General features: G+C 48.2%; 8 protein-coding genes and 1 pseudogene across 10 annotated transcripts in view; 2 read left to right on the top strand and 7 right to left on the bottom strand.

Moving 5' to 3' along the window:
• LOC120900511 (protein unzipped) overlaps positions 1–5207 on the bottom strand; it is a 63080-nt gene extending 57873 nt beyond the window's left edge. Inside the window, exons 1-2 of one of the 2 annotated variants that reach the window (XM_040307599.1) lie at positions 4964–5207; positions 1127–1775 (exon numbers count right to left, since the gene is read on the bottom strand). The gene's annotated coding sequence lies outside the window, so the exon portion shown is untranslated. The remainder of the gene's footprint in view (positions 1–1126; positions 1776–4963) is intronic. The other variant, XM_040307601.1, reaches the window with a different exon arrangement.
• An 819-nt stretch (positions 5208–6026) lies between these two features.
• Positions 6027–7155, bottom strand: LOC120901970 (pancreatic triacylglycerol lipase-like). The gene has a single exon (XM_040310365.1). The coding sequence runs from the start codon at positions 7120–7122 to the stop codon at positions 6097–6099; it is 1026 nt and encodes a 341-aa protein (XP_040166299.1). The 5' UTR covers positions 7123–7155; the 3' UTR covers positions 6027–6096.
• A 270-nt stretch (positions 7156–7425) lies between these two features.
• Positions 7426–8941, bottom strand: LOC120904249 (pancreatic triacylglycerol lipase-like). Its single transcript, XM_040314111.1, has 2 exons — positions 8552–8941; positions 7426–8493 (listed from the first exon to the last, which is right to left on the bottom strand). Exons 1-2 carry the CDS (start codon positions 8598–8600, stop codon positions 7520–7522), a joined length of 1023 nt encoding a protein of 340 aa, XP_040170045.1. The 5' UTR covers positions 8601–8941; the 3' UTR covers positions 7426–7519.
• Positions 8942–9761: 820 nt separating this feature from the next.
• Positions 9762–14261, top strand: LOC120903398 (annotated as a pseudogene).
• Positions 14262–14708: 447 nt separating this feature from the next.
• LOC120903395 (phospholipase A1 VesT1.02-like) lies at positions 14709–16013 on the bottom strand. The gene is made up of 2 exons (XM_040312807.1): positions 15961–16013; positions 14709–15896 (listed from the first exon to the last, which is right to left on the bottom strand). Exons 1-2 carry the CDS (start codon positions 16001–16003, stop codon positions 14767–14769), a joined length of 1173 nt encoding a protein of 390 aa, XP_040168741.1. The 5' UTR covers positions 16004–16013; the 3' UTR covers positions 14709–14766.
• A 473-nt stretch (positions 16014–16486) lies between these two features.
• LOC120903394 (pancreatic lipase-related protein 2-like) lies at positions 16487–18135 on the bottom strand. Its single transcript, XM_040312806.1, has 2 exons — positions 18073–18135; positions 16487–18012 (listed from the first exon to the last, which is right to left on the bottom strand). Exons 1-2 carry the CDS (start codon positions 18110–18112, stop codon positions 16538–16540), a joined length of 1515 nt encoding a protein of 504 aa, XP_040168740.1. The 5' UTR covers positions 18113–18135; the 3' UTR covers positions 16487–16537.
• A 2477-nt stretch (positions 18136–20612) lies between these two features.
• On the top strand, positions 20613–21843 carry LOC120903397 (phospholipase A1 VesT1.02-like). Its single transcript, XM_040312810.1, has one exon. It carries the CDS (start codon positions 20694–20696, stop codon positions 21708–21710), a length of 1017 nt encoding a protein of 338 aa, XP_040168744.1. The 5' UTR covers positions 20613–20693; the 3' UTR covers positions 21711–21843.
• Positions 21751–23072, bottom strand: LOC120903396 (pancreatic lipase-related protein 2-like). Its single transcript, XM_040312808.1, has 2 exons — positions 22960–23072; positions 21751–22880 (listed from the first exon to the last, which is right to left on the bottom strand). The coding sequence occupies exons 1-2, from the start codon at positions 23012–23014 to the stop codon at positions 21892–21894; spliced, it is 1044 nt and encodes a 347-aa protein (XP_040168742.1). The 5' UTR covers positions 23015–23072; the 3' UTR covers positions 21751–21891.
• A 305-nt stretch (positions 23073–23377) lies between these two features.
• On the bottom strand, positions 23378–25895 carry LOC120904490 (pancreatic lipase-related protein 2-like). 2 transcript variants are annotated; one of them, XM_040314499.1, is made up of 4 exons: positions 25073–25895; positions 24533–24914; positions 24265–24439; positions 23378–24204 (listed from the first exon to the last, which is right to left on the bottom strand). In XM_040314499.1, the coding sequence occupies exons 2-4, from the start codon at positions 24621–24623 to the stop codon at positions 23478–23480; spliced, it is 993 nt and encodes a 330-aa protein (XP_040170433.1). In that variant the 5' UTR covers positions 24624–24914; positions 25073–25895; the 3' UTR covers positions 23378–23477. The 2 variants fall into 2 exon arrangements, with proteins under 2 accessions (XP_040170433.1, XP_040170434.1); XM_040314500.1 differs by lacking the exon at positions 25073–25895 and adding an exon at positions 24999–25068.
• Positions 25896–26977: the final 1082 nt, after the last annotated feature.

Genomic DNA, 26977 nt, shown 5'->3' with positions numbered 1-26977 from the left:
GTTGGTTGTTAGACCACTTTCAGAACCACGGGGATTTGGTGCCACCGGGCCACCACAGGCGCACACAACAACAACAACAACAGCACAAACCCATCCCGAAAAATGTGTGTTTAATGAGTTGTGCCGCAAATTACGCTTTGCCCACATTACCAGCGACCATTATCGGGAGCCAACGGGAGAGGGAAAAGGTCGTGATTGGGAAAATACGGTAAGGAAACGTAAACTTCACTACCTCCCAAAACGTTCTTAACAATCTCTCTGCGGATCTCGAGGGCAGCTTAAAGGTGTTAAGCGAGCGCAATCGTACGCGATACAATTGAAACTTTTTTGCTCGCTTGAAAATTATCGAAGCCGCACCGTTATGCTCCGATTTTTATGCCCCGGGAAAAGCGTAAGCAAGCCCGGAAACGGATTTGATACGGTCGAGTGGCATATGATCCCGGCCGGTTCGAGCATCAGCAGCACAGCGGCAGAGTGATTATTGCCATTTCAATTTGTAGCTGCTCTTTTGTTAAACACTATTGTGAGAATTTCCTTACTTTTCTTGCCATTTTTCCCCTCCTCTGGATGCTCTTACACTCTATCCGCACTGTTTCTAATACCAGGGATAGGATGCTGAGCTTTGTTTTGGGCAGATATACGCTTCAGGAAGTGAAATAATTGCAGTGCAATTGTGCAGAGCCGAAGGGTAAAGATAAAGGAAGAAAAAAACATAACGAAAAAATAAAGCGTAAATTTGAAATATTTGACGTAATTCAAGGTTTCAAAGTTTTAAACGCCAACTAAAACATTACTCAGTCAGAACAAAACAAGCTATACATATCCTAAACTGTTGATATGTATAAAACCATCGCTTAGACTTCATTTCCGAAATGTACATTAAATCTGAATACTGAATGTGCTGAATTGCTCCTTTTTTAAATACCCAAATAACTATTAGCTCCAACGGACGGCCTGACAGTCTAGTGGTAGACGCGCCAGTTCCTGCAAGACCGGACGTGCATCTGTTTCTCGTCCGAACCATAATTTCGTAAGAGATAAATATTTAGTTATTTGGTAAAAAAAACCGTATTATTGCGTCAAGTTTAATACAATTTATGATTGGAATGTTTGAAATTGTACTTACCAGAAGGATATCCAAAAATGCTGAGAATTGTGTGGAGTCAGTCTGTTGTCTTCAAACTCTAGAACTTCCGCTCTTCTCATCCAGTATATCGACGTGCCGGATCGATCGAATTAATCCTTTTTGGCCTCGCTGCTACGGTTTAAGAGTACATCTCCCCTAAAACAATTCTATCCGCAAAAGATAAACACGACGCTACGGAACCTCACAATTCTGAATCTCACTCTTTTCGCAAACCGCTTTTCCTTTCAGCACACAAACAAACACACACACTTGGTATTGGGTTTCACTTTGCACTTGGCTGCACCAACACGCTTGCAAATTCGATGGCGAAACTCTTACTCTGCTGGGAAACTCATCGACCGAGCACGTTTTTTCCAGCTTGCGCTTAATTAACACCTTCACAATAACAAATCGTGAACACACGCACACACACACACACACACACACACAGGCACAATTGCACTTGTAAACCACAGGAAGAATTATTTCACTCAATGTAAAAATATTTCCGCACACAATCACAATCGGTTGGGGATGCACAAGAGCAGTGCGCGCGCTAAAAGCAGACAACAAAACTGGACACTCCGGTCCTGTTCTTCTTCCCAATCAAATCCTGTGGAAAAATCCTGTACCAAAGGTACGAAATATCCTGCACACAGAGAGAAAGAGAAAGGAGAAAAACGGGAAAGGAGTTATTGCGAGTTTAATTTATGACTCACCACTGCTGCTGTTACTGCTGGGGGTAAGGGTAAGGGGGAGACTACCAGTTTTCCCGGGGTTTTCCTTTGTCCCAAACCAACGACGCTCCCTTTCCCGCCCCATCACCACAAATCACCACACGTTCAGGATGAACACAGTTTCTCTCTTTCTCTCATCAACACATCCTTGCTCGCTCTGTTTCCCGACGCCCAAGGGCGGCCTGAGTTTTCGGTGAGTAATGCGCTATTTATGTTAGTCGCCCCAGCCTGCTATGCTGCTAGAAAAACTGCTTCCAGCCTACCCTGAGCTCGCGGTGCAAAGATCGAAGGCCACACCAACACAGGCGCAACGGGAGGAGTTTTATCCCGATGACGACATACATCCCGAAGCACGTTTGGGGCGAGCTGGACTCGTGTACGGATCCGTGTGTCCTTCGGGCGTGGAGCAAAAGTAACAAAAAGAAGAACAACCCAACCGTCCCAGCCATCCTGGCGTCTCCAGCAAGATGATCCCCCTCCTGCTGCCCGCACAATTTCAGCGAAAGCCGCGCGCACGTTGTTTGTTTGCGTGAGGTTAGCAGTGAGCAAATATGCTGGAGCGTGTTGCTACGTTCTATCGCTGTTTCCATGGCAAAGTCCATGTGGTAGTGTGTTGCTGCTTGCTCAAAACGGACCGGACCGACCGAGCACGCGTTTTGGGGCACGGGTTTTCGGGCACACCAGCTGCTACTGTCTCACTTTCCGGCGGGCGTTTAAAGAAGGTACGGCAGCATCCCGTCCCTTTGTGTTAGTTGCTTCCTCTTGTGCTCTCTTTGTGTTGTGTACAGTCGCCCCTCCCCAGCCAGAAATGATTTCACCCACTTCAAAGAGGGAAGCTTCGCTTTAAAGACGGTTTTCCGCACTTTTGTTAAAACTTTTCCTTACAATTCTATTTTGCACCGAGGGAGAGCATCCACCCGGAGAGAGTGGTTGGGCAGGCGAGCATTGAAAGGACATTATATGCTGCGGTTTTGTCCCTTTTTTCGGCCCCAAATGCTTGCGCTCTTCCGGCGTGTCATAAGCACTAATTACCACCCGATAAGGGAAGTGGTGTGTACACAATTTATCTACTATCGGGCGGAGAGCTTCTCGGTGCTGCTGCTGCTGAACGAACCTCCCCCCCCCCCCCTCCTGGGCAGCGAGAATGCAGATGATGCTCCAAAGAACTTACTTATCATTAGATTCGATTAGAGTTAATTAACGATGAAATGCAAACGGCGGCCGGCGTAAAGTGTGGTGGCGTACTGGCGAGACATATGCTTTTATGATCGTTAGCGGTGGGTTGTGAATTGGAGGATGATGCTGTTGCAACGGAGAATGTTATCACATTCGAAGGCCGATCTTTATGTGAAGCTTCTCTGAACAAAGTAATTAGTCTATTTTGTAACAACTTATTTTGTTTGTTTGTTTTTTCATCAACGAACGACGAGATGTGCTTCAATAATTAAAATAAAATTCTCTACGAACTGAAAAGATTAAAGCCTTAACTAGGTTCAGCAAATATTGAGCTACGAACTAGCCCCAAAGTATCATGGAAAAGCTTCTAATACAAATCTCTTTCATCTGCTTATGTTTACAAGTTTGGCTTATAAATCTGTTCGTGTAACAATTCTTAGCTGCAATATTCATTAATTTAATGTTAAAAACACCAACTTCTAAGTAAATGTGATTTCGGCATTTAAAGTGTTTGAAAAGGTCATTTTCATTTTTAAACGTTAAAATTGCAATAATTACTACAAACATATTTCCAGTTTATTTCTCATTTAAATTGCGCTTCCGTATGTATTTTGAGCGTATTTGGTCATTCGTGTATTTAATGAAGAATATGTGAAAAGTGCTTTCATAGTTCCAACAAAAAAAAAAAAAATATATCCTTCGACCGTTTTTTGTGTACCGAAATCCAACTGTCGCATCAAGCTTTCAAGCTCTTCCGCTCGAAACATTTGATTTTATACACTTTTTTTCTTTACTCGCTACCTTTTTCTTCCCTTTGGAAACATGACATCAAAATCGCTTACAGGGTTTGATACCGTAGAATGGCCAAGAAGGTTAATTCGCCGGAAGAAAGAAAAAACGAAAAAATACGCCAAACGATGCGCCAAAACAGAAGCGCTTCTCTAATCGTCCGATTGTTGTGATCTTTGGCGTATATTCAGCGAAGCAAAACCGACGCAGAAAAAGAGAAGCAACGCAACCAAACCGTCACAGTAGGCGAACAGCAAAGACAGGAAAGCGCATTCTTCTCCTTGATTGCAACACACATCGGCATCGAAATGTTGGCTTCTTTGATGGCGAAAAAAACGCACGCCAACTTGATGAGGACCAACACCGTTTGCCCGCGGGTAAAGCAACAAGGAGCAGCGGAACCAAAACGAATGGTCCTAAAGTTTTGCAAACTTGCTATCGATTTTTTTTTGCGCCACTGGCACGTTGGTCCTCCCTCTATCATGGGCGCTATTTTACGACGCACGGCAAGGGTATGTGGAGGGGTGCGCAAGCTAGGGGTTGCTTTCCATCCACCGCAGTCCACCCCCAGTCACACACACACACACACACACACACACACACACACACACACACACACACAAATACACCCTCTTGTGTTATACGTGGAAAAGGGGGATCCTGCTTTTCTCCCGCGCACACGCACACATGCACCAACACTCCCCCCCCAATGGTAAAGCAGGCGTGCGAAGAGCGAGAAAGCGAGAGACTGTCGGGTACTCCTCGGACCAGAGAGCGTGACGGAGCAGTTTCTTCCGCCCTTCCTTCCTTCCGCTGGATTTTAAATGTCCTGAGCGCGCGCCAACACCCGGAAGGAAGCAAACACACATACAAACACAAATACACACACATGGACACAGAGGGAGGGCACGAAGCGGTTAGAGACCGGCGCCGTCACGAATCCTACCGACGCCGAATGATTGGAACGTGGAGCCGGCGTCTATTTTGCATCACATTGGATCGAATCTTTTGCACAACTCACGAACAATTTTGAAGGTGGGCTTTTTGAAGTTTGAAGTTTTTATCAAACAGATTAAAAGCATTGCACAACATTTAATCTTGAACAACTTAAATATTTAATACAATTGACACTTACAATGCACCTCCGTTTTAAGTGTTTGAACTCTGGATATTCGCTCTTTCCGTGGGAAAAAAACAAATGCACAAGCCAAATCGCTCCACTTGCACGCACGACAGTTTTCTGAATATGATTTTAACGAATTTAAACACTTCTCTATTCAGCTTTACCGTTTAGCTTTCCTCTGTTTACGGTTAACTTTACTCCACGAGGCACACGCACGTACGTCCACTCGGCTTCGCGGTCTGATTCGAAATGAATGTTTTGCAATGACGGAGCTCGAGTGAATTGCTCGAATGAACAGAAGCTTCCAAACACGCTGCTGTCAAAGTTGGACAATGAGCAAATCACGCAGCATCATTTGACCCGGTGTGCAGGGTGTGTAAATATGAAACCGTGTTGGATGATGGATGAAGTAAAAAAATATAAAACAAATATATATTTTTTTGTCTAATTTATTTTGTTTGCTTTAGATACATTAACAAAAAGGAGCTGATTTAATAGATTATTATGTTTTTGGAATAGCGTAAAATTTTACAGTTCATCTTTCTCAGGACAAAGTCACTATGATAGTGTTTTTTGTTCACCGTGATTCAAAGAAAAAATAATTTTCTGCAAGTAAAAGTGTGGCTTCTTTTTATACTTTCCAAAATAATTACTGTTCAATTTTGCTCAATACTTGTGCACGAAAACTTATTGAACTAAATTTTTGAATTTGTTTCGCTTTGCTCAAAGTGTTTGCTTGAAAAAATAATCATTTATATGAGTTTTCTTGCAAGTGCGCCTAAATGTATGCAATTCAAACTGCTGCTTGCGCCATTCGTCGTTTGCTTTCAAATGTGTGAAGTTGTTATTGTTTGCTTGTACCGGTGTCGATATTAGTTTCCTACGTTTTTAGTGCTAATTGAAGGCGAGTGCTTTTAAAATACCTCTCACGGCTGTAATTTAAGCAGTAAGTAAGCAGTTACACATTTTATTGAGCAGGACATCAAATGAAATTTGTTGTAACGGTTTGTTGATGTGCGCTACTCGCCCCTTCATGATTTCCAAATTTTCTTTCCCAAACTTTCACTCAACGTAATTACTATTTACAAAATGCATTAACATATTTATTGAAAAATATCAATCCACCTCCTTGCTTGCGCAAAACCCTAACCCTGCGCGAACGGCGAGTTGGAGTTGGTGGTGAGGAAGTACACACCATTCACACCACGTCCACGGTTCGACGGCTCGCCGCCCATGTTCGCGTTTGCACCGCTCGGGGTACAGCGGCCCTGCAGAATCTCGGCATGGTTGGCACAGCGCGTCGAGCGGAACCCAACCGACGACGAAACCGACTCGGCGTAGAAATTGTTCACCCGGTTGTGCGCACAGATGCCGGCCACATCAAGGATGCATCCCGGCTGCGAGCGGCCACCGTTCGGGTAGAAGTTGGCGTGCGCCAGCGGCTGATCAAACCCAAGCAGACCGGCATTGGTGAAGATGGCTTCCGTGTACTGCGCATCGTTGGCGCCGAACAGATCGGCCTGCCCGTTCGAGAACAGCGGACCGGCCGGGTCCAAACCGATGATGGTGTTCAGCTGCCCGTTCTGGTGCTTACCGGCGTTGGCCGCCACGTGCGCGCCCAAGCTGTGGCCGATCAGGTTGATGTTGTTGCGGGACGTACCGGTAGCGGACACGATGGTGTTGATCATGCGCGAAATCACCTCCCCGACAGCGCCCACCCGGTTGCGGGCGGCAATGTAGTTGATCGTCTGCGAACCCGCGCCCCAGTCCACGTTCACGATGTTGAACTCACCGACGCGGATGAAGTGATCCTTGATGGCCCAGTGCAGACTGGCATCCTCTCCCTCCAGGAAGCCGTGGATCAGGAAGCGCGTCGGATGGGCCGGATTAAAGTTGCTGCCGGAAACGGAACCCGCATCGTTCCAGCGGATTACTTGCGGATGGACCGGATTGCGACGGGTGTACAGGCGGAACACAACGTCCGTCAGCGGATCGAACAGCGGCTCAACCTCATTGTCACCCTTGGGGACATCGTACGGGTTAACGTTGATCAGACGCAGCCTACCGTTACCGTCGGGAATCAGGGCCCACGGGTGGATGCTCTCGACCGGGGCAGCACTGCCCAGCGCGACGAGCCCAAGAACGCTTAGTATCACCGTAGCTGCTTTCATGTTTGCGACGACTAAACCAGTACGGACCCCCGGGGGACGCTTTTAAAGGACAGAGAAAGAGCACGTTCCGTTCCACTCGGCGTGGGGCGCAGCTTATCGACCGTTCGGTAGGGGGAATTATCCGGCGCTGCAAAGTAGATAGCGCACGCTATCTAATCCTTTGCTGGCGTTCCCTTCCAGAAAGTTGTACACCGCGCTGCTGCTGCGTAGGGATCAAGCAATAAAATACGCCTTCGAGGGAGGTGTATGACAAAGCAGCTACCGGGCATACACACGCACACCAAAAAACAGGCACTGACGTCAAATGTTGATAATTAATCGTGCTTACATATAAGCCTTATTTATTTCTACAATTACACACAAAAGCCGTGCGTGGGCCGTGAATCCTGCTTTTCGATTATCCCAGCGAGAATGGAGCCGCCGCACGGGTCGAGAGCGTGAACACACCCTCGGTGCCGGTGCCGAAGTTGGACGGTTCGCCACCCATCGGACGGCTGGCACCCTGCACGGAGCAGTTACCGGTAAGGATCTCGTCGTACGAGCCGCACCGAACCGACGTGAAGCCACCGGACACGATCGACTCAGCCAAAAACTCGTACGCACGACCGTGCGCACAGGCGCCAGTAATGTCAACGCCACAGCCGGGCTGGGTACGGCCACCGTTCGGGTAGAACGACGCCTGTCCCAGCGGCAGATCGAACCCAAGCAGACCCGCATTGGTGTGGATCGATTCCACGTACTGTGCATCGTTCAGCGTCAGGCGATCGTTGCTGTCCAGCGAGAACAGTGGCAGCGCGGGGTCCATTCCGAAGATCGTGTTCAGACGGCCGAACTGGAAGAAACCGGCATTGCCGGCCGCGTGCGCCCCGAGACTGTGGCCCGCAATGCTGACACTGGCGAACGTGATGCCCGTGTTCGCCTGCAGGAAGTTGATGAACGTCGACACCACGTTACCGACCGCACCGACACGTGCCCGAGCGAACGGATAGTTGATCGTCTGCGCACCGACACCCCAATCGACGGTGAACACGTTAAAGTCGCCCCGGTCCAGCCACGCATCCTTCAGGATCATGTTCACCTCCGAGAAGCCGTCGTTGTTCCAGCCGTGAATGATGAAGCGGGTCGGATGGGCCGCATTGAAGTACGAGCCGGACAGCGAACCGGCATCGTTCAGCCCCACAACCTGTGGCGTGTCGCGGTTGCTGCGGGTGTAGAGCCGGAAGATCGTATCGGTGGCGGCAGTAAAGTGAGGCTCCGGCACGGTTTCGTCCATGTTGTAGGGGTTCAGGTTGGCCAGATGTAACCGTCCATTGCCGTCCGGGATTAGCATCCAGCTATCCGGGGCAGGTGCGGACAGGGAAGCGGCACTAGCTGCGGAAGAAGCTGATGTAAGTAACGTAATGTTTCCCAACAAGCCTAAACGTCTTACCAGCGGCCACTAGCCCAAGCAGCAGCAGAACGGCACTGTACTTGTACATCTCGAAGCAGGTAGCAGATGTCGACTGGTTTAATCTGACTGACAGCAATCCGTAGTTTAGGAGGGCGGTTTTATAGCACCCTCAAAACACACCAGTGCTGGCGTTCGCACCTCCCCGTCTCAAGGTCCTATTGGAGACGAAAGCAAGTATACACAAAAAAGGCAACGAACGAGCCCCCTTATCACCACCTGCACCGATTAGTAGTAGATTCGAGAGAGTCGAAACGCACAGCACATTAAACTGGGAATTTGGAAGCGGTGTGGGAGCTGTTCGAATTGGACAATTGGTGTCCTGCGCTACTGTGTTGTTGTCGGCTGATGAAAATTGCAGCCTGCTTCGATTGGTTCGCGCACATACGCTCGTGCGACAGTCGCACGGATGTGTGATAAGCTTCTGTTGGGGGGCAGGTGTTTTTATTGTTTTATTGATAGGGAATTTCGGTGCGTATTTCGCACCTAACAACAATGTTATTTGTGTGTGCAAACAAATGCGAGGAGGAGGAAGTTTATAAACTTGTTTTGGCTTTCTGAGCTATGCTGTTGAGAAAAAAAAAGAAAAGCGGAGAGGGTGTGGTAGCTTTTTGCGTAGGATAGGCTTTTTTAGCACAAACTGCTTATCTACCAATCGGTCTTTCTGCTTGTGCGTCGAGTTGCATAGCCAGCCCAGATGACATTTGCGAGCATTAACATGGAGCTTTGGAGCTAAGTGTCTTTAAATTAGTTCCTCAACCATATCTTGAAGGGCTTCACTTTAAGTGAGTTTTAGAACAACCCCTTTAAAACTGACTTTTCACACCTAAACACCAAATTTTCACAAAATAACGGCGCCATTTGCCTTCTTCCTTCGTCAAACACTAAAGCAAAATGAATGTAGCATGAAGTTGAAGACATTCCGAATACCAATTGAGCAGTTTTTAAGTACAAATTTAGTACAAATGTCTCTTGGGAAGGCAAGATGTATTTTTAGTACAACCAGCTTATCTACTAATCGGTCTTAGTACTTTATGCATACTCCTCGAGCTGCAAACCCACGAGACACGTGATATTCGTACATGCAGTCGTATGGTAGGTATTTCACGATAAGGCGTGGAATCCTTCTACGTACGATTGGCGGTCAGTTCAATGTTAAAACCGAAACCAATTCCAATCGTCTGACGTCTAGATTAACACAAATTCATATCATAGGGGACGTGTGGTACGATAACCGATTAATAATGCGCTAGTGGCAGTTACCCGGTGGTGATAAGTAAATTCGGAACCGGTATAAAAGCTTCGATCGATTAGCTGATGTAGTTTGATCTCTGTGACGGTCAACGGTAACGACCATGGCAAGGGCAGCGATTGTTATTTGCGCATTGCTCGCAGTACAGCTCTTTGGAGGTAATAGACTGAAATGGCGGTCAACTTCTTACCTGGTTGGTACTAATATTTTCGTTTGCTTTTAGCGTACGCTGCCGACAGCTGGAAGCTGGTTCCTGACGAGTCTGGCCGATTGCGTTTGATCAACACCAATCCGTACGATATCCCGGAGGGCGAAAGTGAAATCGAACCCCTGTTCACCCCGGAGACCGATGTGATATTCCGTCTGTTCACGCGCCGCAATCCGGCCCACGGCCAAGTCCTGCAGTGGAACAATCCGGCCTCGGTGCAGAACTCCAACTTTGTCGCCTCGCACCCGACGCGCTTCACCATCCACGGCTGGAACGGTGGCGAAACGTCCGGGCTGCATGCAAACATCCGCCAGAACTATCTCAGCGTTGGAGACTACAACGTGATCGCCGTGGACTGGGGTGCAGGAGCGCAGACGGCCAACTACATTGCGGCCCGCAATCGTGTCGCTTCAGTGGGTGACATTATTTCGCGCATGGTTAACACGCTCGTGTCGGCCACGGGAACGTCGCGCAACAATATCTACCTGATTGGACATAGCTTGGGTGCGCATGCGGCTGGCAATGCGGGCAAGATGCAGAACGGGCAGCTGAACACGATCGTCGGTCTGGATCCGGCGGGACCGCTGTTCTCGCTTTCGGATTCGGATATTATGGCACCGCGCGACGCTCAGTACACGGAAGCCGTCTTCACCAATGCCGGTCTGCTGGGTTTCGATCTGCCGCTGTCGGATGCTAACTTCTACCCGAACGGAGGTCGCTCGCAGCCGGGCTGTGGCATCGATGTGTCTGGTAACTGTGCCCACTCGCGCGCTCACGAACTTTACGCGGAATCGGTTTCGACAACTGTTGGTTTCCGTGCGACACGTTGCGCTAGCCATGGCGAGATTGTGGCGGGACAGTGTACGCCAACGGGCAATGCTAACATGGGTGGTGAACCGTCGAACCAGGGCCGTGGTGTAAATGGCATGTTCATCGTCTCCACCAACGGTAACTCTCCGTTTGCCCAGGGTTAGATAGTTTTCGAATCTGTGTGTAAATAGAATCCTTTTCAATAAACAAACGACTGCAAACGTTAGCTTAAGAATGCAGTCATTATTGCCTCTCTTGAAGGCTCATCGTATGATATAGATGGGCCTGAGCAGAACTGTGTAGGATATCTTGTACAACTTATCCCCTTAAAATGATAAAACTTTCCAAAATAAAGATGTCAATTACAATAAGACTTAAGCCTCGAAAGCCTGTGTAGGCCGACATGACCACGTAGGACGTAATGCCAAACAGAAAACTATTCTCTTAGTTATTTTTAGTACATATCAGTTCATCTGGACTGGTTACAGGGCTACGCAATTCAACTTTGTGTGTATGCAATAAGGGGGTGATATATATGATGAAGGATGCGCACATTATTATTTTTTAAGACAACGCAATTATCACGTACTTCTTAAACCCAAGGAACACATCTAAGAAAACTACTTCAGAACCCATATTGTTCCTGGAACTAATCTGAAACCGTAGTCGACTGGCACTTTTACAGATCCCATACCAGTCTGTGAAATTTATTTGGTCTTGGAACTGATCTCTAACCCATATCCGTCTTATCTTGAAACAAAACTGGACCTGGAATTCAAAATCCTTACCGATCCTAAAACTGATCCCAAACCGTTCCAAGAACTGTCACTGACGTAAGGTATATGTTGTCGGCGGAACTCGGGCCAGGCCACGCGAAGGAAAGGCCTTCAATGTCCTGAGATTCAACCGAAAACAAATTTATATAAAGATGGGTTTCTGCCCGAAAGGAGTTACCAAAATAAATTGTACATTAAACCTTCGGCTAGTGTTCGCGGTTCGTGGGAACCTATGCTTCGAAAGTGGCACAATTCATTCAAATAACTTTTCGGATGGGGGCAGAGGGACCCGGATGAGACCTAAGGAAAAAAAAAAAACCTAGGAAAGGCCAAGACGTTCAAAGAAAATCGAGACGTTTTCCGTTCCGTTTCTAACTTAGATCTGCTCGTTTATTTGACAAAATTGGTTCTTATATGCTAACATTTTTGATGGTGTTGAACGTGTCCGTACACGTCGTTTAATTGTATTGGTGCCAGTGTGTGAAAGTACCGTGGCCCTCTTTGTCAATGCATGCAGCAATTTGTTTATACTTCAAGTCTACGCCTTCTAGATTGATCCTACAAACACTTGACCGTGGCCCTTTTTTTGCAATGCATGCAACAATTTGTTTATAATCTTTATGTTTTCTTTTCTCCGGTCGTTCTTCATGCATTTCTGTCCTCCTACGGGGTGCACCAGATCTAAATATTTTTATTACCCTACGCGTTGGTCGAGTGGCTTATGCTTATCGATGAACTCAAGAAACGGGCCGTTCCAATTGTATGTTTATTTAGGCCAGCGATCTCGTTCTCATACGATAAGTTACAATAGCTTCGAATTTCTATCCAAACTTAGCCGTTGCAAATGAAATATTGCGTTGCAATTTAAATCTCCTCAACTCAGCCGTTGCAATTTAAAAATCGCCTCAAACCTACCCGTTGCTACCGCAACAGTATAAGAACTGATAATGAACTTACTCTAATTCAACAACTGTACCTGGATTGTTCAAGGAATTAATCGCAAACCTGTCCAAGTCCAATAATTGATACTGTTACTGCTTCGAATCAGTTCCTAGTTCCGCTACTAGGAACGAAGCAATCCCGAGTAATTCGCGTTATCCTTTACAATATTTTGACTACAGAGATTAATTAGTTCCTTGTCTAGCGACGCAGTTGTCGCAGTAGTAGACGTCGATCGATTTAGATCCAGGATCGCGTCATCCACACAAAAAACTGATACTCTTGCAAACCGAATATTAATTAAAAGTTTGTTTTGTAATCTGATTATGGTCAGATTAGGTTAGGTCTAGATCAACTATGATGTCTAAGCGTGTCAAAGAAGAAGAAGTTGTCCCACTCTACTCGAAAGCCCTCAGTATATTTGAACTATCATCATGACGTCAGTAAGAGGGCTGGAAATTCCCACCTAAATCAGGAGCAAAACATTGGACTGGACCCCCAGGCTTTATCACCTTCAGCATTTACACTATCTCTCATGATATTGGTGATATCTTGACCTCTCCCACCATGGGTTAGGTTATAAAATGAGTTGACCCATTTCATCCACTTAAACAGTTGTTTTCACCGTGTTTAACCACTGACTTTGTTTGGACAACAACCATGGTTCGTGCAGCGTTTGTACTGCTTGCTACGCAGCTGCTTTTCGTTGCGTCCCTCCCGGTGGATCACTCCAACTGGCATCTCGTACCGGACAGCGATGGCAGGCTGCATCTCGTCAATACCAACCCGTACGCTCTGCCCGACGACTCGTTCGTTCCAAACTTTGTCCCAGAGCAGGACCTGATCTTCCGGCTGTTTACCCGCTCGAATCCAACCACACCGCAGGTGCTGGAGTTTGGCAATGCCGGCTCTATTGCTGCGTCCAACTTTAACCCGGCCCATCCGACCCGCTTCACCATTCACGGCTGGAACAGCAACGGAAATGATGGCATGAACACGAACATCCGCGATCGGTATCTCAGCATCGGTGACTACAACATGATCAGCGTCGACTGGAGTGCTGGTGCTGTGAACCCGAACTACATTGCGGCTCGCAATGCTGTCGGACCGGCAGGTGCGGCGGTAGCTTCGTTTATCGATCAGCTGGTTGCTGCCGGTGCTTCCACGGACAATATATACGTGATTGGGTTCAGTCTGGGTGCGCACGTTGCCGGCAATGCCGGAAAGGGCCAGAATGGGCGTGTGAACACGATTATTGCACTCGATCCGGCTGGGCCACTGTTTTCTCTTGGACAGCCGGATGCCGTTTCCCCGGCCGATGGACGGTATGTGGAGATGATCATGACCAATGGTGGTTTGCTGGGTAGCAGTACGCCGATGGGACAGGCCACGTTCACACCGAACGGTGGACGTACGCAACCTGGTTGTGGAACGGACATTGCCGGTGGCTGTGCTCATGGACGTGCGCCCGCTTACTATGCAGAGTCCATCACTAGCTCGGTGCCGTTCCGTGCTACGAGATGCGCCAGTATGCAGGAGGTTGTCGAGGGCAACTGTACGCCAAGTGGACCGGACGCGAACATGGGTGGTGAGCCTTCGAACTATGGACGCGGTGTTACCGGTGTGTACTTCCTTACCACGAATGATGGAGCGCCATTTGCAAGAGGATAGATAGAGAATGATATTTGAATATAAACTGTAGGATATTTTCTGAACGTAGTTTTTTGTCTTTATTCATTTCAATCGCTGTAATAATATACTTTAATATTATTTATTTAATACAAAATGTACAAAATTATTTGAACTTGTTCTTTTGTGTGCTATGCATTGAGCTTGATCTTATGCATTGACATGCATGCACCTGAAATGGGTTCTAATGTTCATTGGGATAGCGATATTTCTTAATCAAGACTAACTGTCCTTTATGCACTAAACCTATTAAGCGTGTTGAATAAGGTCACCTGGACTACTTAGATTGTTGCCGTAATGATCAAGTTTGAAAAACTGTTCATAGATGATCGATAATTATCGTGGATCGATCCATGTCTTTCAAATTTCATACGTTTTTCAATTTAAAACTATAATTTGTTCGTATTTGTTTGTATAATATATCTATTGTGATTGTTGTACTAAAAAATAAATTGAAATGTAAAATTTAAAGGTAAAAAATTATTGAAAAATGTTCGACTTTATTGATTTGCAATATCACTGGTTAACCCCGTGCAAACGGGCTGTTGGCATTGGTGGTGAGGAAGTACACACCATTCACACCACGGCCAATGTTGGACGGCTCACCACCCATGCGAGCGTTAGCGCCCGACGACACGCAGTTGTTGTTCAAGATCTGATCGTAGTTACCGCAACGGATGGAGTTAAATCCGCTCTGAGCCGGACGGACCGACTCGGCGAAGAACTGATGAGCACGGCTATGGGCACAGGTACCCGCCAAATCCACACCGCAACCCGGCTGGCTGCGACCTCCGTTCGGGTAGAAATCAGCCTGACCAAGCGGCAGATCGAAACCCAGCAGGCCTCCGTTCGTGTGGATAACCTCAACGTAGTTAGCGTCTCCCGATGCAACACGATTTCCAGGATCGTTGATGGAGAATAGCGGCAGGGCAGGATCCAAGGCAACAACCGTGTTCAGACGGCCGCGGGTCACACGCTTGCCAACAATACCGGCCGTGTGTCCTCCCAAACTGTGTCCAGTGACGTACACGTTGTTAAACGACATACCTCCGCTCTGGTTCAAGAAATCGATGAAACGAGCGACAGCAGCTCCCACAGCATTGATGTGATTGCGGGACGTGACGTAGTTCGGGTTCTGCGCACCGCCACCCCAGTCAACGACGATCACGTTAATGTCGGCACGGTCCAGGTAAGCGTTGCGGATAGCCACGTTCACTTCCGATCCTCCGTTGTTGTTCCAGCCGTGGATAATGAAACGCGTCTGACGACCACCGTTCCAGTGCGGTCCAAGCGTGCCAGCATTTCCGGGAGTGATGCGATGTCCACTGTTGCGGTTGTTACGCGTGAACAGCAGGAAAATCGTATCGGTATCAGCGTTGAACAGCGGTGCCGGCTCATCCTGGCTGCCCAGGTTGAAGGGATCGGTGTTCACCAGATGCAGACGACCATCACCATCGGGGACAAGCTGCCAGTTCGACTCGTAACCCTGTTCTTCGTTGGGAATGTGCTCTTGACCAACCTCTTCGTAGGGCTCCGGAATATGCTCCGGGTCATCCTCCCCATAAGGCTCAGGAATATGCTCCGGGCCATCCTCACCGTACGGTTCAGGAATATGCTCGGGGCCTACCTCCTCATTAAGAGGAAGGGCAGTAGCTGTTGTGGAAGTAGAAACAACAATAAAATAACGTTTTACTACTACAGTATGATCAGCACTTACCTGCCGCTACGCACAAGATCAGCAATGCGAAAAGCTTCATCATGGGTCGGTACTTCCCCGCTGACTAAAGAAAAATGGCCTTCAGGTTCGTTTTTATATGAAGTCGAAAGGATTCGAAACGCCAGTGACGTGCGATAGATTTTTCGAAAAAAAGCTCTAAACCTCCCTCTATAGTGTACTAATCTAATCGCATCGATGAAGAATTGGAGTTATTTTTGGAGGACCATAAACCGCAATAGAGCTGGCAGTGTGGTCCGATAGGCCGTCCGAAGATCCGATAAGAATTACGATTATTGTGCAGAAATAAAATGAAACCCCCTGTTTACGGATATCGTTTTACTTGTGATTTGATAAATCATAATTATGACGACGTATCGGGCGAGTTTTTTGTTCAATTAGGCAGGTATTAAGGTAGCACTGTCAAGTCGTATGCCTGTTGGGCATGCCTTTCTGTCAAAAATTGGGTATGCAATCTATTTCTAGTCAACTTAAAATTAAAGAGACATAGAACGTAACACAAATGATAATTATTCAGCTTAAATACTACCAATAGTCTTTATTTTCAGAATATCACTGGTTAACCTCGTGCGAACGGGCTGTTGGCATTGGTGGTGAGGAAGAACACACCATTCACACCACGGCCAATGTTGGACGGCTCACCACCCATGCGAGCGTTAGCGCCCGACGACACGCAGTTGTTGTTCAAGATCTGATCGTAGTTACCGCAACGGATGGAGTTAAATCCGCTCTGAGCCGTACGGACCGACTCGGCGAAGAACTGGAAGGCACGTCCGTGAGCACAGGTACCCGCCAAATCTACTCCACATCCCGGCTGGCTACGGCCTCCGTTCGGGTAGAAATCAGCCAGACCAATCGGCAGATCGAAGCCCAGCAGTCCTCCGTTTGTGTGGATGACCTCGACGTAGTTGGCATCTCCCGGCGCCACACGGTTAGCAGGGTCGTTGATGGAGAATAGCGGCAGGGCAGGATCCAAGGCAACAACCGTGTTCAGACGGCCGCGGGTCACACGCTTGCCAACAATACCGGCCGTGTGTCCTCCCAAGCTGTGTCCAGTGACGTACACGTTGTTGAACGCCAAGCCTCCGCTCTGGTTCAAGAAATCGATGAATCGAGCCACGGTAAGACCGACTGCGTTGATGTGATTGCGGGACGTGACGTAGTTCGGGTTCTGAGCACCCACACCCCAGTCAACGATGATCACGTTGATGTCGGCACGATCCAGGTAGGCGTTGCGAATGAGAACGTTCACTTCCGATCCTCCGTTGTTGTTCCAGCCGTGGATGACGAAGCGCGTCTGACGACCACCGTTCCAGTGCGGTCCAAGGGTGCCAGCATTTCCGGGAGTGATGCGATGTCCACTGTTGCGGTTGTTACGCGTGAAAAGCGTGAAGATAACATCGGTATCAGCGTTGAACAGCGGAGCCGGCTCATCCTGGCTGCCCAGGTTGAAGGGATCGGTGTTCACCAGATGAAGACGACCATCACCGTCGGGGACAAGCTGCCAGTTCGACTCGTAACCCTGCTCCTCAAGGGCAGCCTTCTTGTATGGCTCAGGAATAAGCTCGGAACCATCTTCGCCATAGGGTTCAGGAATAAGCTCGGAACCATCTTCGCCATAGGGCTCTGGGATAAGCTCAGAACCATCTTCGCCGTAGGGCTCTGGGATAAGCTCAGAACCGTCCTCTCCATAAGGTTCGGGAATATGCTCTGGGCCATCTTCGCCGTAGGGCTCTGGGATAAGCTCAGAACCGTCTTCTCCATAAGGTTCGGGAATATGTTCTGGGCCATCTTCGCCGTAGGGCTCTGGGATAAGCTCAGAACCGTCCTCTCCGTACGGCTCCGGAATTAGTTCCGAGCCATCCTCTCCGTAGGGTTCAGGAATATGCTCGGGGCCGTCTTCGCCGTAGGGCTCTGGGACAAGCTCCGCACCATCCTCTCCGTAGGGCTCCGGAATTAGTTCCGAGCCATCCTCACCGTAAGGCTCAGGAATATGCTCCGGACCAACCTCTTCATTGAGAGGCAGGGCAGCGGCTAAAGCAGATAAGTACTCGACATTAGTATAAGAAGTGCAAAACTTTGGGAATTACCTACCGATTGCCAAGCAAATGCTGAATATCGCGAATACCTTCATTTTGGGCGAATTCCCAGCTACTGAAAGGCTCCCCAAAATGGTCGCTCATTTTTATATGCGTAGCCCACAGAAAGTTATGATTTTCCCACGAGCTCTCACACTGTCCGTTAATCAAACCGTGAGAAATGATCTAGAAGGAAAGTAATGTGCATACATGGTGTTAATCTTATCGCGCCAGAAAGCCTTTATGCTCCTGTAGTACAGTATTCCCAAAGCTGAACTCGCAGGGGAGGGTTTTGATAAGATATTCCTTTTTTATCGCTTAAGTGGTATATCGCTAATCGTATGATTTTCCAAATGCGAATTATTTAGCCCATGCGCCATTCACTTTAAGCTCATGCGTGCACTTTTATCAGTTACAGCTACAGTTCCATTATTTCGACGAGATTTAACACCGTGATAGACCTTTTGCGTCATTAGCTAATTGTGCAGAACACGATACGCATCGTGATCCATTGGGAGGTTGCACAGAACAACTCTGTATTTCTGTAGGCAGCCGTCGGGAAATAAAGTATACAAAGTTTGAGGATCTTTTTGAGAGCCGGGGAGCAAATTAGTATACCACGTTTTTCAGTCTACCGCGTTGCATATGATGAATATTCGGCTTGGGGGGGTCCCGTGGTACAGTAGTCAACTCGAACGATTCAATAATATGCCCGTTATAAAAAATATTTTGAAGATTGTTAAGTCTCGTTTGTTCGAATTCGACGAAGATCAAATGTTTACTAGAGGATTTATCTAAAATCGGTGTATTAAGCAACACGCTAACATTCTGGAGATAGTAGAGTAGCTCTGCTTTATTGAATCGGTTGTAGTTAAGGGTTATAACGGCTCAAAAAAGGCCTCAAATTACTTCAAGCGTTCTGATAGTCCTTCAAGAACTTCAACGACACACTGTGATGTGATATATATATGTGACATGCGATATACATCGAAGTACGATAACCACTGTGTAAATCTACGGAAATGAGTCCTAAATAATCCCAAGTTTAGTAATCGAGTGTAAAAAAGATGCGGCAAAAGCAAGAAGGAAATGTTTTTCAAAGAGTAATCACAGATTTGAAAATAAGATTTAGAATTAAAGAGACGAACGAGGTTGTAACCTTCGATGTCTCAAAATTATCATTAAGAAATTCCCTGCAGATGATGCAAATACGCTGGATGTTTCTTCTTGGACAAATGATCGACACATCTGGACAATGCCTGGTGGTATGTTCTAGTATGAAGTTGTGGAGAAGAAACACAAACATTTCAGTGTTTTGTCGACTGGTGAATGTTATGGAGACAGTAATGCGGCGAACCAACTCTTTCTTTCAGCCTTTCATGCGCAAGCACCCCTGCTGTGAGAGCGCGAGTGGAAAGCGAGCGAACGGCGAGATCAACGTCACAGGCTCTCACTTACAGGCGATTGACCCAGTAAGTTGTATGCCTTCGTTTGAATATGTTTTCCTATAAGAAATACACAGTCTTCGCCTTTTCTTTTTTTGCCAATAAATATGTATAAATTCTTTGGATGGATCGGGTGAATCATTACATGTTGGAGATCGGGTGCTCAAACCTTCACCGAAAGATCGAGCATCTTGAAGAATTATCTTCCTAGAGCATTCAAGCTTTGTCAAGATATCTTCAAAATTCTATTACCTTCGCTAAATCGAATGCTATGAAGTCTTGCCCATTTCCTCAAAGAGTTTTCATGGGTTCTCATAGTTGTGGGACACTTCCTTGACTCTTTCTTATACCAAGTGAACTGGACTCTATGGCACCCTTTTTGGACAAGCTTCATAGAAATTCCTAGTGGACATTGCCCAAAAATGGTGCTATAGAGTCAAATTCCCAACACATTAAGTCCATTTCCAACAAGCAAGGGTCAACAAAGTGTCCCAAAACTTTGAGAACCCTTGAACATCCTGTAACATGTACTGTAAGTTATTTGATCTGCACGTTTGCTTCGAAAATCCAGCAAACTGAAGTGCCACATTTGACCGACTGACAGACTTAGGTCGATAAACTATAAACTGGCGTAGATTACATAGCCAATACCAGAATCCCTTACTAATGCAAAGTAATCAGTTGTTAATGTTTATGTACATACACACTATCAACAGTGCTAAGCGCAAAAGTCCCCCGTAGTCCCACGAAGGTTACGATTAATCCAGACCCGGCTCATATGAGTGCCGTGAGTTACACGTGCGCGAACGTTAAATAGTCTTACCACCGTCTTACAATCTGCATTGTGACACGGCGGCAGTATGCAATGTGCCTTACAAAACTTTCGCTTATCTTGCCTCCCTGCCGTAGTACCGTACGCGTACGGACAAACGGAAACGTGTAGCAAATATATTAATGGAACCCACTCCAGCTGGGTGGGATTTAGGAAAACACGGAAATGTAATACCATCGGCACTTGAGATAATTGCTTATGACAACTATAGCAATAAGCGCGAGGCGCTTTTTATTGAATCACTGCTCAATCAACGCACGAGAGAGTGTGAGAAGAGTTGATGAGGCTTAAAAACAAGCTCCCGGCACTGCGCTACATCCAGCACGGTGAGCGCACTCAGACTGCAACGACCGATCGATCATGAAGCCGTGCATCGTTCAACTATCACTACTGCTGCTGCTGCTACTGACCAGTGCGGTTTTGTGTGATGTCCCTCCGTGTGGTACCGATAGAACTGCCGTTCCCAAGAACATCGAAACGTTCGAGTGCTTAAACCAGACGGAACTGCAACACCAAAGGCTACTCGCCAGTTCGCTACGGTTTGACGCAAAGTCTGGCACGCGTTTCTTTCTCTGGACGGTGTCGCCGTCCGGCAACGGAACCACGCATCGCGAAGAGTTAAAGTTAAACGATCTGGCCGCGTTGCGGAACTCCAGCTTTAATCCTCGCAATCCAACGCGCATTCTCATCCACGGTTGGCTCAACGACTGGACGTCGGACGCGGTCCGTGGGCTTGCCGGTGCGTATCTGGCGAAAGGTGCGCACAATGTTATCGGCATCGACTGGTCAGCTGGTGCCGGTACGATAGTGTATCTTGCAGCGCGGTTACGTGTGGGAGCGGTTGCTGGTGTGATTGCGGCCCAGATAGCACTACTGCTTCAGGCCGGCCAACATCCGGCCCAGATTGTGCTCGTCGGCCACAGCCTGGGAGCGCACATTGCCGGTCTGACGGGGAAACAGTTTCAAGCCGTGCCCAAACTGGCCGCCATCATAGCGCTCGACCCAGCGGGACCACTGTTTGCGGGCGATCAGCCCTCAGAGCGTGTGGATGCGCTGGACGCCGAGTACGTGGAGGTAATACACACCAACAAGGGGGTGCTCGGCCATCGGGATGCACTGGGGCAGGCCGATTTCTATCCCAACGGTGGCCAATCGCAGCCCGGCTGTCTGACGAACACCTGCAGCCACAATCGAGCGGTCGAGTACTTCCGGCGAACGCTCACGGTGAGTAGGGTGCCGCTGTACGTGGGGCACCGCTGCGAGACGGGTAGCGTTAATGACGGTTGTGACGGTGTGCGGGCGGTCATGGGCGGTGATCTGAACGATATCTACAAAGCGAAGATGAGCGGGTTGTTTTATCTCGCGATCGGTAAATAAATGGCGTGCGATAATTACGTGACGCGAGGTAGACATGTCATAATACTAGATTACAATTTCGCTTTATGTGCGGAAATTTACATTAATCTTCTTACGAACTAGTAAACAAAAACTGTGCTCTATTGCTGTAAAAGCCGCCCGTGTCTCTGTGTAAACTTATTTAGACGGATCGTCAATATCACTAACACCCGACGGCAAAGGGGAAACTGTTGGCCGTCTGCAGGAAGAAGATACCTTCCGGGGCACCCTTGGCATTCGGTGGCTCACCGCCCATGCGAGATGAAACGCCCGTCTGTGCACACGTACCATCCCGTATGTTCTGGAACGATTGACACTGCTGTCCAACGAATCCATGCCTAGAAAGAATCGACTCCACGTAGAAGTGAACTGCCCGCGCATGGGCACAGCCACCTCCCACATCGACCCCACAGCCCGGCTGAACACGTCCATAGTTGGGATAGAAGTCAGCGTCACCGATCGGTTCCATAAAGCCCAACACACCACCGTTCGTGTGGATGATCTCGACGTAATCCGCATCCGATGCCATAATCCTGTCGGGAGCATCGCCGGCAAAGAATGGCAAGGCCGGGTCCAGCCCGACAATAGTAGGGATAGCACCCGATTGCCACTTTCCAACGTTACCAGCAACGTGAGCACCCAGACTGTGTCCCACAACTACCACGTCACGCTTGTTTAGCTGACCATATCGGGCGAGGTAGTCCAGCATGTTGGAGGCGGCCGCAGCGACCGCGTACACCAGCTGACGCGAGTTCGGATAGAACTCATCCAACGAACCAACGCTCCAGTCGACGTAGATCACGTTGTAGTTACCGCCGAAGAAGAGGGCCGATCGGGTCAGCCGATTGATCTCGGAATCCTGCGTACCGAGCCACCCGTGAATGATCATGCGCGTTGGGTTGTTGGGGTTGAAGGGAGAGCTCTGGATCGAGGCAATGTCACCGTTCCGGAGTACATGCGGTACCTCCGGATTGGAGGCAGTGTACAGGAGGAAGCGCGTGTCCCGCTCTGGGACAAAATCTCGCTTCGGTTTTTCACCGTCCAGCTGGTAGGGTACGGCGTAGGACACCAGCCGCATGTTGCCATTCTCGTCCGCCGCTATGTGCCACTCGTGATTGTCAACATCCCTGCTGGAGAGTGCGCCGGCATAGGCTGCAATAAGATGTTCGAAGATGATAGTGGGATTTTCCAAACGATTCACTGAGATACACTTCACACAATTTCTTCTTACCTAACTCCACAGACAGCACGCAAAACAAAACACAAACCGACAGTAATGCACGCATTCTGCAGCACCTTCACCTTCAGTAGCAGCAATCAAGGGTAATGGACTAACGGTAGCAGATAGGCTGGTCTTTATAAAGGGCGATAAAAGCGCGATCGGCATTATCAGAGGTCGCTTGCGCCGAAAATACAGTCGCCCTATCACTTCCGAATCAGGCCTGTTCGATAACATTTCGCGGTCGTATGACGTATCACGGTTACACCCTTTGCATCGTCTAGACGACGGTCGTCTAGTAGCGTGACTTGTGGCTGTGTGGATTACCGGGGAAGGGAGGGTAGTGTTGTTAACGTAGCGTCATCAAATTATTGGCTCAATTTTCGGACCAAAGCACCCAGCATTCAGATAAGCCCCTCTGTTCCTCCTTAGTGCATTATCATGATATGGGGACATTTATTTACTGTTATTTACCATGATTAACACTTCTTGCACACGAGGCGTAACATAGCTTAAGTAACAACACGCTACTAATGAACGTAACCCATCGCGTACGGTGACTCTGCCAGCGTCTCGACCGTGTACACACCGGCCGTAATGTTCTTCTGCCAGTACTCACCACCCATCACCGCCTGCTGCTTGATGTTGTAGCACGTGCGCTGCCGGATCTCGGCGTAATCGTTACACCCGACGCCCCAGAATCCTTTGGTCGTGTTACGTAACGACTCGATAAAGTACTCGGTCGAGCGGCCATGGCTGCAGACGTCCGTCTTGCAGCCGGGCTGCTTACGCCCATAGTTCATGTAGAAGTCGACATGCCCGAGCGGTGCCGGATAGCCGGAGAGTTGCGTGTTGGTGTGGATAACCTCCACGTACAGTGCATCATCTGGGCTGAGGCGCGAGTCCGGCTCGTCCTGGAAGAAGTTGATCGAGGCCGGATCGAGCCCGTAGATCACGTGGAGTGGTTGAGCTTTGAGCGAGTGTCCCGCATTGCCGGCAATGTGTGCCCCGAGACTGTGGCCGACCAGGTAGAGCCTGTCCAGCTCGGCCATACCGGAGCGTACGAGCTGCTTGACCAGGTCTGCCACCACCAACCCGACCGCGATCGTGTACTGTGACGCACGGAAGTAGGACTCTCCTGCACCGACGCCCCAATCCACACCGATCACGTTGTAGCTGCCGGCATCGAGGTACGCATCCTTGATGCCCTGTATCACCAGCGAGGTGGCATTGTTAAACCATCCGTGGATTATAATTCTACGGAAAGAGTTTCATTAGTAATCATTGTGGTTGATTTCGCAAACGGACATTTCTTACCTCACAGGATGGCTGGAGTTGTAGAAGGATCGCATCAGCGTGTCCACCGTCTCGATCGAGAATACGTGCGCATCGGCGCGGTTCAGCGGCGTATAAAGATAGAACCGTACGTCCCGCCGTGCGCTAAACGATGTTCCAAATCCAATGCGCACCTCATTTAGGTCACTGTCACCGGCTGCAAAGAGATGCAGAAGTCAATAACGCTCTCCTCGGCAACAAAATGATCTCACTTGTTCTTCGCACAAGCCCTCAAGTAGGCTATGTTTACCCTTAGCTAGAAGCAATGGAAACTCGCCTAACGCGATCACCAACACCAGGACGGTTAGAAGTGAGCACTTGCTGCTGCTTCTTTGGAGCATTTTTTGAAACTGTTCTGCCCTGTGGCGTTCTTTCAATGTTACGACCTGAGACGTCCTATCACACGACTGTCGTAGTCACGGTACGGTGCAACGAGTTTTATGGTTCTGTTGTAACACCGGCAGCAGTAGCAGCAGTCGCAGCAGGAGGGTTTTGTTTTGCTGCAGAATGATTCGCTTTGTGTTGTAAAAATGCACCCAGTGGTCCAAAGAGGGGACTGAAGTCTACTCGAGTAGTATCACACGTTTGTAAGAAGTTGCTTCAGTTTACGGCTTCAACTTATGGCTTGATGTCTGTAAAAAAAAATCATTAAAAATGTATTAAAACTACGGAATGATAGAAAATGATAAGCAGCGTGGAAAATCAAAAAATAATACCGAATTTCAATTTGGCACTTTTCGGTACAAAAAATGAGTGAGTGAATTACCAGCGTAACATTGATTGGCGTTACCTTGGAAATTATTCCACTGATTGCTTGGATCACACTTGATCATCACTTGCACGTCGCGTGTCAGTGCTAAACATTAACACTTTTTACGTATCACTATTGCACTTCACCCAATAAACTGATCATAACGTACTGATTGAACAACAAATCTCGTCACAAAAACGGTATGATGTTTGATAATATTTAGCACCAAAGTGACACAATTTCAATTTCTCGCACTTTTACTTTCGTTCGTCAGCGTATTTCACGAGCATCCGAGCAAATCGAACGTACAGTGTTTTGCATTTGCTGCAATTGCACCAGCTCGATAACACTATGCAAAAGCCAGGAACGTTATCAAGGCGCCAGAATATGCACCTGAACACTGCATGTGGTAGCTCACTCAGCAAGTCACACAACACACCAATCCAACCACTCAGAGGGAACTGTTGCGATCGAGCTGGATGTCGTTCGATGAAATAATTAAAAAAAATCCGGCGCCCAATCTCAAACGATCGCTTTCGCCACAGCGGGACGGTGACAGCATTTTGTTGAGTGACGGTGGCGCTTCCTCCGGACGTACTTTCTTCTCAGCCGTTTTGACTCGATGCCGATTGATGGTTTAAGATTTGGCGAAATTTTTACCTTTCGCCGCTGGCCACTACGGAGGTCCACTGCTGCTGGAGGCACCATTTTTGGAAGGTGGTAAACTCCCCCTGCTAAAACGTGTAGTTTTATGATGCTTCACGCGCAAAAAAGCTCGATCTCCAGCGATCTCCCACGGGGAGTGTTTGTGTGTGTGTAAACGGTGTCTGTTTCGAAGGGAACATCAAACTTTGTGTCGCTTTATTTCCGTGTTGGAATGGAGTGAATGCAATGTTTGAGCATACCTGATGGTAGTGTAAGCGCGCAAGCCACACGTGATGATGCACAGGGTGTGCGGAGGGTGAGTTGCCGGGACCGTACGATCGTATCGGAAGTTGACGGCGACATGCTCAACCATCACGCCAGACAGATAGCTCTGGGCTAACAAACAACAAACAATTCTAACTTCCCCTTGCACCTGCTGTCCCAGAGCGTTCAGTTCCGATTCTGACTAATGATCGCGACGGCATGTCATTTCGTAATAAAAGCTGGAACTTTCCACCTTTCCATTACGAACTCACCCTTTCCATCGCCTCTCCACGCGTTTGTGAACAGCGGGAGCGGGTGCAATTCAATTTATGAATCCAACCCAAATCCCTTAAAATTAAATGATGGACGAGTTAAAGGCGGGAACTTGACCTGCCTTTTGTTAGAATCGGGGGATTGGGGATTCTATCCCCTCCAGAAACTTTAAATTAATTTGCCGCAAGCTAGCTCCTCGTTAGCATCGTTCAAGACACGCTTCTAATCGCTGAGTCTGGTCTCCATTTCTTCGCAGGTGGGCGTCGGGAAGATCCGAATCAGTTAGAACCATTATTCCAATTTTACGAGCTTCTTTACGAGAACGCAGCAGCGGGGGTGTCGCTCGGGCCTGCAAAGTCATTTGCATGCAGATTCCTCAATCAAGCGCGCGGTATCGTTACGGTGTACGAGACGCGTAAACTAAAAATTAACTTTACTCACTGGCGCACCACCACGGTGGAGAGCAAGCGAGCGAGCGTGAGCTCAGAAATATGCTTTTCATTAGCGGTAATGCACCGTAAATTGCAGTTCGGTGTGTGTGTGTGTCCTCCCCGCCAATGCAGGTCGGTTACCATGCACGAGATGACAGGAGTGGTGAGCTACCACAGCTTCGGACCGACTGCCCCCCCGCTGGGTTCTCTGTGCTGCGGTAAGGCATGTGCTTTTGATTTTCCAAACTGAAGGGCTTTTTTGCTCGATGCCCATTATCTGCTACCTCTCACCTTCACGCAAAGGGAACAGATGTTTCATTGTAGAGTCGGT

The sequence above is a fragment of the Anopheles arabiensis genome, chromosome 3, assembly GCF_016920715.1.
Source record: "Anopheles arabiensis isolate DONGOLA chromosome 3, AaraD3, whole genome shotgun sequence".
NCBI classification, from domain to species: domain Eukaryota; kingdom Metazoa; phylum Arthropoda; class Insecta; order Diptera; family Culicidae; genus Anopheles; species Anopheles arabiensis.
This window is presented reverse-complemented; position numbering and strand designations above follow the sequence as displayed.